A 12,252-nucleotide genomic window follows, 5' to 3' on the forward strand; every position below is an offset into this window, starting at 1 on the left:
CTTATAATCTTTGGCACGCATTTGTCAATAATTACTTCCTAGGGTTCGAAAAAAACTTCTTTGGAAGTTCACTACTAGGACGAGGTATGTTCTCAGTCGATGAATTTCGCTTTAATGCTTTTGGTATGTAATAATCAAATTTGGGGGAACATCCATCGGATTTACCGATATTTTCTTGTTTTATTAAGTCCTTTTTTGGAAGTTTATATTATATCAGACATTTTCACGAATCTGTCTCATACTGTGTCGACATCATTTTTGTTAGCTGCAGATAAAGTAGTTAAAAATGGTCACCACAAAGTTGAAGGCAAAGCTCTGAGTGTTTCTCTCTATGTGCCGCCTGTACCTCCGCCATCTTATGAGAACAAGATTCTGATAAAAGGGTTAAAACCAACCACAACCCAGGACTGTTTGTTCAACTTCATAGAGGCAAAAACAGGATATAACCCAGAGACCATGGACTGCCATGCAGAGCAAGAAGATATAGTCATGGTTACTTTTACAGACAATCCAGGTATTATTGTCTTGCATTAAAATTTCAGCTGTAATTACTTTATAAGTTGTCAATTAACTTAAAAAATGAATCGCCGTTTAGTACGTAACAACGTTTTACGAGAACTATGGGCGTGATAAAAGAGTTGAGGTCGAAGACCTCACGGCGTACGTAAACACAACCATGTATTTCGTACCCAAACCGAAACTGCTTTTTAGCTCGACTATTCAAAGAATAGGGGAGCTACCCTACTCGTCCCGGCGTCGACGTGAGCGTTAGCGTGAGTGTCACACAAAGTTTGCGTACCTCCCCAAATATTTTCAAAGTCCATTGAAATATTGCTTTCATATTTTGCATACTTGTTTATTATCATGACCCCAGTCTGTAAAAAGGAGGAGGAAACTCTATCAAGCATTTTGACTGAATTATGGCCCCTTTTCGACTTAGAATAAATGTTAAAGTTTGCGTATCACCCCAAGTATTTTTAAAGTCCATTGAAATATTGCTTTCATATTTTGCATACTTGTTTATTATCATGACCCCAGTCTGTAAAAAGGAGGAGGAAACTCTATCAAGCATTTTGACTGAATTATGGCCTCTTTTCGACTTAGAATAAATGTTAAAGTTTGCGTATCACCCCAAGTATTTTTAAAGTCCATTGAGATATTGCTTTCATATTTTGCATATTTGTTTACCATCATGACCCAAGTCTGCAAAAAGGAGGAGGAAACTCTATCAAACATTTTGACTGAATTATGGCCCCTTTTCGGCTTAGAACAAATGTTAAAGTTTGCGTACCACCCCAAATATTTTCAAAGTCCATTGAGATATTGCTTTCATATTTTGCATACTTGTTTACCATCATGACCCCAGTTCTGTAAAAAAGGAGGAGGCAACTCTATCAAGCATTTTGACTGAATTATGGCCCCTTTTCGACTTAGAATATGCTTATTGTAATGTTAAAGTTTTACTCATAGCTTATATTATACTATCAAGCACTGAGAATAGTTGAGCACGCTGTCCACTGACAGCTGTTGTTTAAAGCACGAGTTATAGTTGATATATATACATTGTATGTGTTTGTTTTCTCCTTTCTCATTGTTTCAGTGGATCCGCTGTTGTTTGTTGATTTTAAAGAATGACTTTTTGTATAGTGGGTCAGGGTCACTATTTGTAAAGATTGAAAATCAGTGTCAGTTTAACGCCTTCCGTTTGAATAAATACAATGTATATATATGTATGACACATTGCCTGTAGATAGCTTATACATAAACATAGGTTTGGATTTTATATAGGAACAATGCCCCAGTCACCATTTGTAAATTAGTTCATTATATAGTCATCTGTACTAGTACCTTATTTGTTAAAAACAGCTTTGGGGACTTTAGGAGTGTGCATTACTTTCCGACACCCAATCATTTCCCATCATTATGTCATTCCTGCATTCCGTCCACCCATACTTCTGTGTCCGGCGTATACCTCTGTCATCCGACAATGGATTTATATATTACTTGGTACACGTCATCCCAATAAATAGACAAAGTGACTTAAAATCAAGGTCTCACTTCTGTGTCAGCCCGCCCTCTTAGCTCAGTAGGTAGAGCGTTGGTCTACGGATCGCGGGGTCGTGAGTTCGATCCTCGGTCGGGGCGTATGTTCTCCGTGACTATTTGATAAACGACATTGTGTCTGAAATCATTAGTCCTCCACCTCTGATTCGTGTGGGGAAGTTGGTAGTTACTTGCGGAGAATAGGTTTTACTGGTACAGAATCCAGGCACACCGGTTAGGTTAACTGCCCGCCGTTACATGACTGTAATACTGTTGAAAAACGGCGTTAAAGCCAAAACAAACAAACAAACCTTCTGTGTCAAAGACTAGCATTGTATTATCAGGCTCTGTTACGTGTCAGACCCGTAACTGCTAGCCAGGTGATTATGGTATTACTTGTTACAAATATTTCCCATATTAAGACCGGTATCATGCACCCATATCTCTAGCTTAAAGGTCAAGTTCACACTTTGTGGCCAAAAGAGATTGTTTCCCTGTATGCTTCATAACTCAGTCATTTATCAAGGCATTTAAATATCACTTGGCACATATGTTCCTCGTGTGAAGACTATGTGTCATGCGCAACTCTTAAAAGTCAAGGTTAGCACAACAGTGCATTTTATGTGTCTACTCAAAACCGGTCCTGTCTATCAAAGGGTTTTAATGTTATTTGACTCATTTGTTCCTAATAATAAATCCATGTATACAATTCGCACACCTCTTAGGCTAAATGTCAAGGTCGGTCTTGGAGGTTAAAGGTTAACAGGGTCCGTTTAGTATTAGCTCAGTAGTTCCCAGCCCGCCCGCCTAGCTCAGTAGGGAGAGCGTTGGTCTACGGATCGCGGGGTCGTGAGTTCGAGCCCCGGGCGGGGCGTATGTTCTCCGTGACGATTTGATAAAAGACATCGTGTCTGAAATCATTCGTCCCCCTGGCAGTTACTAATCCAGGAACAGTGGTTAGGTTAACTGCCCACCGTTACATGGCTGAAATACTGTTGAAAAATGGCGTTTAATCCCAATACAAACAAACAAATTATAGGAACCTCCGTGACCGGATGGATAACATCACGGACTTCAAATCACTTTGCCCTCATCGATTTGTGTTCAAGTCTCACTCGAGACGTTGACGTCTTCATGTGAGGTAGCCATCCTGCTGGCTTACGGAAGATCGGTGGTTCTATCAAGGTGCCCGCTCATGGCGAAATAATGCACGGAGGGGCATCTGGGGTCTTTATTTAAAATCAAAACTAAAAAGTTGCCACATGACCTTTAATTATGTCGTTGCGACGTTAAATCTAACAAAAACAACCATTCAGCGACTTTAACATTACTTGGCACAAATGTTCCTCGCAAGATGTTGATATGACACACAAAAAGCCCAGAACCCTAGTTGAAAGTTGGATGCCAAATATTTTAGGTCATTTTTCTTTTGCCATGCTGTAACTTTTTTCTCCATTTATATTTAAATAACTTGGTATTAACATTTAACATAACAAGCACATTTGTTAAGCGGACTCGGTTAATCTAATCTTGGTTTATTAGTCCCCTACTGGTTGAAAACCAGTTTCGGGGATTATAGGAATTCGCTTTTCCGTCATTCTGTCCGTCCGTCTGTCCGAGCTCACATTTGCATACTTAGGTGGCTATAGGAACAATAGGTAACTGTACTTTTTCTTTGATGTCATTCATTCCGTAAGGCTTTTATGTGGCTATTTTTCTCTTACGTGGCTAAAAGAACAATAGAGAGAACAAAAGAGTAGCCACATAAGTATCCATATGTAGGAACGTCCGTCCGTCTGTCCATCCGTCCGTCTGTGTCCGTCCGTCCGTCCGTCTGTCCGCCCGTCCGCAATTTCGTGTCCGGTCCATAACTCTGTCATCCATGAAGGGATTTTAATATTACTTGGCAAAAATGTTCCCCATGATGAGATGACCTGTCATGCGCAAAACCCGGACCACTGGCTCAAAGGTCAAGGTCACAATTGGAGGTCAAAGGTCAACAGGGTTTTTTTCCTGTCCGATCCACAACTCTCCCATCCTTGAAGGGATTTTAGTATTACTTGGCACAAATGTTCCCCATGATGAGATGACATGCCATGCGCAAAACCCGGACCCCTAGCTCAAAGGTCAAGGTCACAATTGGAGGTCAAAAATCAACAGGGCTTTTTTCCTGTCCGGTCCATAACTCTCCCATCCATGAAGGGATTTTAGTATTACTTGGCACAAATGTTCCCCATGAAGAGACGACGTGTCGTGCGCAAAACCTGGACCCCTAGCTTAAAGGTCAAGGTCACAATTGGAGGTCAAAGGTCAACAAGGCTTTTTTCCTGTCCGGTCCATAACTCTCCCATCCATGAAGGGATTTTAAGTTTACTTGGCACAAATGTACCTCATAATAAGACGATGTGTCATGCACAACTTTCAGACCCCTAGCTCAAAGGTCAATGTCACACTTAGCAGTCAAATGTTAACATAGCATGAACAGGGTCTGTTTCGTGTCCGGTCCATAACTCTGATATTCATTTAGGGATTTTAATATCACTTAGCACAAGTGTTTCCCATGATGAGACGACGTGTCATGCGCAAATCCCCGACCCCTAGCTCAAAGGTCAAGGTTACAATTGGGGGTCAAAGGTCAACAGAGTTTTTTTCCTGTCCCGTCTATAACTCTGCCATCCATGAAGGGATTTTGATATACCTTGGAACAAATGTTCCCCATATTGAGAAAACATGTCATGCGCAAAGCCCAGACCCTTAGCTCAAAGGTCAAGGTCACAATTGGAGGTCAAAGTTCAATAAGGTTTTTTTCCTGTCCGATCCAGAACTCTGTCATTCATCAAGGGATTACAATATTACTTGGCATAAATGTTTCTCATGATGAGACGACGTGTCATGCGCAGACCTAGTACCCTAGCTTAAAGGTCAAGGTCACACTTTGAGATCAAAGGTCAAGAGGATTTTGTTCCTGTCCGGTCTATAACTTTGTCATGCAAAGCAGGATTTAGATATCAGTCGACACAATTATTCCCCTGGATGAGACAACATGTCCTGCGCAAGAACCAGTCCCTAGGTCTAAGGTCAAGGTCTTATTTAGAGGTCAAAGGTCAAATTCAAGAATGACTTTGTACGGAACATTTCTTCTTCATGCATGGAGGGATTTTGATGTAACTTGGACCAAATGTTCACCACAATGATGCACTCTTGTTTTTAGATTACATCCCTTTGTTGTTACTATAAATAGATTTTATTGTAACTTTTTTATTACTGGCGGTAGAGAAAAATCGAGACCACTTTTCTGTGGTACAGCATGCATGTTGCATCCAATATTTAGGTGTATTTTGACCTATCTCTACCTGGTAAAGAGTTTCTTGTGGACTTATATTATATAGATTTTTTTTTAAGATTAACTTCCCTTTGTTCTTACTATGAATAACTTACATGATAACATTTTTATAATCAGCCAAAAGCCAAAAAATTCAATATGAAAACAACTGTGGGTTTTATATATATGCTGATTTTAATCCAAGTTTGTTGTTATAACATATTGTATATATAGTACAATATTGTTTATACATCATTGACAGATATCAGTTCATTATGTTATACTGCAGTAGAGAAAATTAGATGCCTTCCAGTAGGGGCTTTGTATTGCATGGCAATACTTCATTCACTTGTTTTCTTAAGCATTACTTCCTTCTAATAAGATGAAGAAATTCACTATGATTTTAGCTCGACCATTCAGAATTTTTCAAATTATAGAGCTTTTGTTAGCATCCATTCGTCTGCGTCCTCGTCAAATAAGTTCAGGTTAAAGTTTAGCATGTAAGCAGGTTTCTAAGAAACTACTTGACCAAATGCTTTCAAACCTTACATATGTCTTCGGCATTATAATATAAGATGACCTCTTAGACATGAAACATAACTCTGGCTTAGATGACCTCTGTGGACATGAAACATAACTCTAAGCTTTAATTGTGTAAAAATTGTATCCCTTTTTAACTTAGAACTCCAGGTTAAAGTTTTTCATGTGTGCAGGCTTCTTAGAAACCACGAAGCCAAATGCTTTCAAACTTCACACCTGTCTTTGGCATCTTACTTGACTTCCCAGGACACGTTGCATAACTCTAGCCTATATTTTATCAGAATTATATTTCTGTTAAATTAAGAATTTCAGGTTAAAGTTTTTAATGGTAAGCTGGTTTCTTAATAATCACGAGGTCAAATGCTTCCTAGCTTCACACATGGCTTCAGCATCATGAAATGATCTGACATGGCAAGCTACTAACTCTGGCATACATTTTCGCAAAAATATGCCATTATTTCAACTCAGGAAAGGCTACTGTAGTTTATGTATGTAAGCTTGTGTTAAGTGGTAGGGCTTTAAATAGTCGAGCGCGCTATCATATGACAGCTCTTGTACGTTTTTTTTCTCTCTCTTATTTAAAAGTGTTATAATTTTTATATTTATCAGTAGATGTTTAAAGTAAATTACAAATGTTGACCTTCAGGTATGCAAATTTAAATCCAAACAGTTTACGAAATAACATATTGTTTACATATATGTCTATCAACATACATAACACAATTCTATATACATCATTTAAAAATATCAGACTAAAGGTTATACCACAGTTGAGGTTATTTGTCTGTTTGCAGTAGGTGACTAGGTATTGCATGGCAGTGCTTCTTTGACTTGTTACCTGTGAGAATTTGGAAAGCTGGTGGATTCATTTCCAATTACCTTACGTTTTTTATACACCCGTCTCTAAGAGAGCGGGCGTATTATGTGAACACCCGTTGCGGGCGGGCGGTCGGCTTCCATAGCGTGTCCGCCCTCTAAGTCAAACATTTTCATCCGATCTTCACCAAACTTGCGGACAATTTTTGTCGGCATAATATCGCGGCCAAGTTCGATAAACAATCAAATCGCCGAAGATCGCTGAAGGCACTTTTGGATTATAGCCATTGAATAACTAAATAAACTGCAATTTTGGCCTTGTCCGTTCTCGAAGTTTTGTTTTGTTTTCATCTGATCTTCACCAAACCTGTCGACAATGTTTGTGGGTATAATCTCTTGGTCAGGTTCGATAACCACCCAAATTGCTGCGGCTACTCTTGGCTTATGACTTCGGGTTACTCGAAAAACTGCGAATTTAGCCTTGTCCTCTCTCAAAGTCGAGCAGTTTTTCATCCGATCTTCATCAAACTTGCTGACAGAATTTCTATCATCTTGGCCAAGTTCGATAACCATCCAAATCGCCCCAGGCACACTTAAATTATGGCCCTTGACTGACCCGAAATTTGCGAAATTAGCCTTGTCCATTCAAACAGTTATGATCAAATTATCAATTTCATCTCACATTGAACTTAAGGTAAGTTATTTTTGTGTACACTCTGCCCGCCGTCGTTTGTCGTCATCAGTTGTTTAAATATTAACATTGTAAAGATCACAGTTGTTGTCAAATGTTAACACTGTAAGGATACTTTTGTGTTCAAATAACCATGGAACTTCGTCAAAATGTGTGGATTAGTTTCGTACTGTGCCACTTGGAGTCCAAATCTAGGTCACGAGGTCAGAAAATGGGAAAGAAAATTGCATTTTTAATCAGACCTATCCAAATAGAATAAATATCTTTTCCGTTTCGCTTTCTTCATTTTGTAGACACAAAATATTTTATTGGTGGTTACGAACAGTATTTGTATCAGCTTTCAGATCACTGCTTCTTGTTTTAATTCAGATTTCCAGGAACTTGAGAAAGTATTCAGAGAAACTAAATTGGAAGGAGCCATACTGAAGGTTTGTCCTGTACCAATTTCAAACTGTTTAATTGTCGCTAACCTTGCCTCTGATGTTACCGAAGACACTGTTAGCTTCTACTTTGAAAATAAAAGAAAAAGTGGTGGAGGACAAGTTGACAAGGTGGTGATGAATGAGGATGATACATGCCTTGTATATTTTGCGGACCACACAAGTAGGTTTTACACTCCATTTTATAGACGATTTTACGACATAAGACAGTTGTCATTAATTTGTATTTTGCTAGTCATTTTGAATTTTATGGATGACCGGACGCTTAGCATGATACAGACTCCACTAAAGAAATTTATTCAAACCCAGTGGTCATCGCTCAAACATCACTAGGTTGTATTCGGTATGCATTTGGCATTCCAAGATGTTCTTTTGTTGGGGAATAGAAAATTTATCATAGCCGCATTCACAGTATTGTTTGCTATATCACTGTAGAGTACACGTTAGGTATCATTTTGTTATATTTATTTCGCATTACGTGGATGCAAGAGAATACAAAATAGTACACATTAGAGCTCTCTGCAATTGTCAGATATATTCAAGTACATTTCATTTCAAGGGATCAGTGCGAATTTGGTTTAAGTTCTTATAGATAAAGAAAGCATGTAGAGTAGTCGATTTGTAAGATTGTTTTAAGGCAATTAATCATATCATTACTTTTCTTGCTAAAAGATCATCTTAAATGTTTGGAAATAATTGTTGTAAAATAAAATAAGCTTGAGATTAATTCTTATTTATATTTCCATATTTTTGATACATAATAGTAATAAGTGATTATGAGCTTTGTTTATTCAGTGGAGACTGTTATTCATAAGGAAGGTAGTTTTCCGAGTGATAAAGGGTTGAAATGCATGTACCTTTACTTTATAATTGTGTATTACCAAAATACCAATGATGATGCAATAAAAAGTACGACGGTTTTGATTTTACTGATTTTGTGACTACCAATAACTAATAAACGCGGCTGAAATCATATTTACTTTCTCGAGTTATATTAATCCATTCCCGACTTTTCCATTTACTGGCTATTGTACATCTGTAGTGAGCCTTTCTGTGTAGTTATCCATAATGTATAAACAAATAGCACATTTAAAACTTTCGATGTTTCTATATTTGACAAGTCGCATATGAACAAATGAGCAGATTAAAAACTATTGTACTTTAGATGTCTCATTTAAGCTTTACCTCTATTCTTGATACAAGTTATCAGCAGTTTTCCGCAACCTGAGACAACATCCTTCAGCTTGTATTCTCAGACCAACTTACAGTCCATATATATATATATATATATATATATATATATATATATATATATATATATATATATATATAGTAAGCAAAACTGCTAAACAGCTGGTATATACTTCCGTTATAATAACAAATAATTTGGTATCAAGATCAAGCAGTTAGTTCTTTAAGCTTTTGAAGATGACTTGATTATTATGTTGGACGTTCAAATGCTATCCGCCGGCATTAGTTTAACAATATTCCTTAGCATGTTTAATTCAGAACGTAGTGAATATTCATGTATTTATAAAAATGATACAGTCCCAGTAACATGACAGTAAACCATATTTAAGCACTGTACCTATTAATTTTCTATTTTCAAGTTATTGACAGAGTGATTAATAGGAAACACGTGTTGAGTAAAACACAGTTAGATTTGAAAGGATACCAGGAATGTCTAGGACGCCCTGAAGGAGAAGAAGTCGAAAGGAAACTAAATGTACCTTATCCACTGAAGATGAAAGATGTATGTCCTCACAAATTGAAATTGCTTAACAAATCTAAACTTCATCGAGAAGCTCTTGAGAAACAAATGTTGAGTGGCCATGCGAGTGTGGTATTGCCTACAGATGGCGGGGACGTTACGTTTGAGTGTACTTTAACAAAAGATGTGCATGACTGTTTTAAACTTGTTAAAACTTGGAAAAAGGAGACAGAGGAAAGGTTTGACCACTTCATGAACGCAATCACTGTCTGTCAGATAAGTGTTTTGCAAGACATTTGGGACAAGGTAATGGAACAATTGAAGTCCGTGTCAGTTACCAGTCCAGACGCTGTTGCAGTGTTTCCAGATAGGAATGGCGGCTTGGTAACAGTTGTTGGAAACAGACAACCTGCCGAAAGTCTTGCAAAGAACATACGTGAGATTTTACAGAAAGTAATAGAAGAAGCTGAAGTGGAACGACAGAAGGTTACGGAGATTTATAGGAGTTTAAAACCTATTGAAGCAAGAATGCTTCTTATGGGCAAATTTCCTACTCAGATGGAAGAAATATTTCCGGGAATAAAAGTAAAAATCAATCACACTAAACATGAAATAGTGTTTGAAGGGTCCCGAAGAAATGTAAGTGATGCTAAATTAAAAATGCATGAAATTAAGAGCGATTTTGCACAAAAGTCTATAGAAAACATATCAACACTTTCCGCTGGACTTTTTAAAGCTACACAGACAAAGGACTATATTGTGAAAAAAATGAAAGATAAGTCGGTGACAGGAGTATGGGAAATACACGGACAAACACTGATAATATTCAGTTCATCAGAAAAAACAATTAATCACTGTGTTAGTATCATCCACCAGTCAGTAATTGAAACTAACATAGGGTTAACAAAAGCATCTGCGTCTGTTGTGAATTCAGAGGCCTGGCAATATAAGGTAAAAGAATGGCACTCTCTGTATGCTGGAAAGGCACACATTGCTGTTGATGATTTTATGGCTAAGGTTGCGATTTGTTCTACAGATGATGTAGCAAACGAACTTTTACTTTCTGTGAAGAAATTTTTGCGTTGCAATACAGTATTGGAAGAAAACGTTTTATGTACCAAAGGTTTACAAAGACTGATAGAAAAGAATCACAAAAATGAAATCAGCGAAATTTGCAAAACTTTACAGAGTTACCATGTAAAGATAACCACAGAGGAACATAGTGGATATAAAATATGCGGCACTGAAGACGGAATGACAAAGTCAAAGGAAGCACTGCGTGTATTATTTGACAAAATAAAGAGAAAAGATCACACAGTAGTTAAACCAGGTTTAGCTGAATATATGAAAACTTCAAGAGGAAAGGACAGTTTAGATACCATAGAAAGCATCATGCCTTGTGTAATATCGATCAAAGACGAATTGGGCGAAGAGCAGATGTCCAGTAATCTGTATGATATTGACCCTGCAAGCAATGGGAAAAAAAATAGGAAGATAAAAGTGAAAGCTATATGTAAAGCGTATAGAAACAAGATTGTGCACACAGCTATTGGTGACATGACTGAAATGACAGCGCAAGTTCTCGTTAATGCTGCTGATAAAACATTAAGTCTCAGTAGGGGACTTGGAAAGGCTATGGTTTTGAAAGGTAAGCATTTCATTAATTATATAGGAAAGAATCTTATTTTTGAGCATGTTTACAAAACCTTGCTACTGCTATGTAAATTGTTTGTTTGAATCTGTATTATTCCCAGATGAGCAAATTAATTTGAAATGATACATGTACAATTAAAATAATAAATTAACCTCTTTGTCTACCTTCAAACTACTTGCCCCTAGCCTTTGTAGGTTCAAAAGCTCACTTTGCGTGGTTGTTAGGACGTTAGTTAAACGCATTTGTCCACCTATCCAGAAATAATGCCCGAAGTGGCGCCATGGATCTTCCTCCACCATCAAAAGATGGAGAAGTTACCATTTGAGCTTAAGTGTGTCTGTGTGAATCTAAACCTAGCAAAATTAAAGTAAAATAAATCTAATTTACTACATAATATTTGCTACTTGCGTTCCAACCAATTTTTAATCCTGCAAAAGTGATACCGGTACTTTCAGAAGATTTCACTTCATCTTATATATTTTTATGTACGTAATGTATATGTTATGTTTTACAGGTGGAGGGGAAATAGAAAAGGCATGTCAAGAGTACATCCAGGCAGAGGGGAAACTTTATGAAGATGAAGCATTTATTTGCACTGCTGGAAACCTGTATGCAGATTACATTGTTCATGTATTAGAACCGGCTTGGAAAGGTGGACGTAACAATGAGAAAAAAGTGTTGAAGGAGACTGTTTTGAATTGTATGCATCAAGCATCTACATATCGTGCCACATCAATGGCTATACCAGCAATTGGCTGCGGTCAACATGGGTAAATATCGTAAATAATAGGTGTATTAAATCTTAATTTCATATTTAATCTGCAAATAACTTACCAGTGTTCGTATTTTGGCAATATCAAACCATGGATTTAGTGCACCAGTGAGAGCCAACGGCTTGGAGAAATGAACAATTTATATTAACGGATATGCTGGAGGAGACGGTTTTCAAGTATCAACATCTCTGTTTAGAAACTCTCAGAAACTAATAGTATGTATTACGGCTTACGGAAGGTCGGTTGTTCTTACCTGAGTGCC

General features: G+C 37.5%; 1 protein-coding gene across 1 annotated transcript in view; it reads left to right on the plus strand.

Annotated features, from left to right (window-relative positions):
• Positions 1 to 217: 217 nt before the first annotated feature.
• LOC128552463 (protein mono-ADP-ribosyltransferase PARP14-like) overlaps positions 218 to 12,252 on the plus strand; it is a gene marked incomplete at its 5' end in the record, with an annotated part of 50,786 nt that continues 38,751 nt past the window's right edge. Inside the window, 4 exons of the mRNA XM_053533502.1 lie at positions 218 to 514; positions 7,782 to 8,015; positions 9,463 to 11,211; positions 11,732 to 11,987. Of these exons, the coding sequence (XP_053389477.1) occupies positions 218 to 514; positions 7,782 to 8,015; positions 9,463 to 11,211; positions 11,732 to 11,987 (2,536 nt within the window). The remainder of the gene's footprint in view (positions 515 to 7,781; positions 8,016 to 9,462; positions 11,212 to 11,731; positions 11,988 to 12,252) is intronic.

The sequence above is a fragment of the Mercenaria mercenaria genome, unplaced genomic scaffold, assembly GCF_021730395.1.
Source record: "Mercenaria mercenaria strain notata unplaced genomic scaffold, MADL_Memer_1 contig_2822, whole genome shotgun sequence".
Lineage (NCBI taxonomy): Eukaryota > Metazoa > Mollusca > Bivalvia > Venerida > Veneridae > Mercenaria > Mercenaria mercenaria.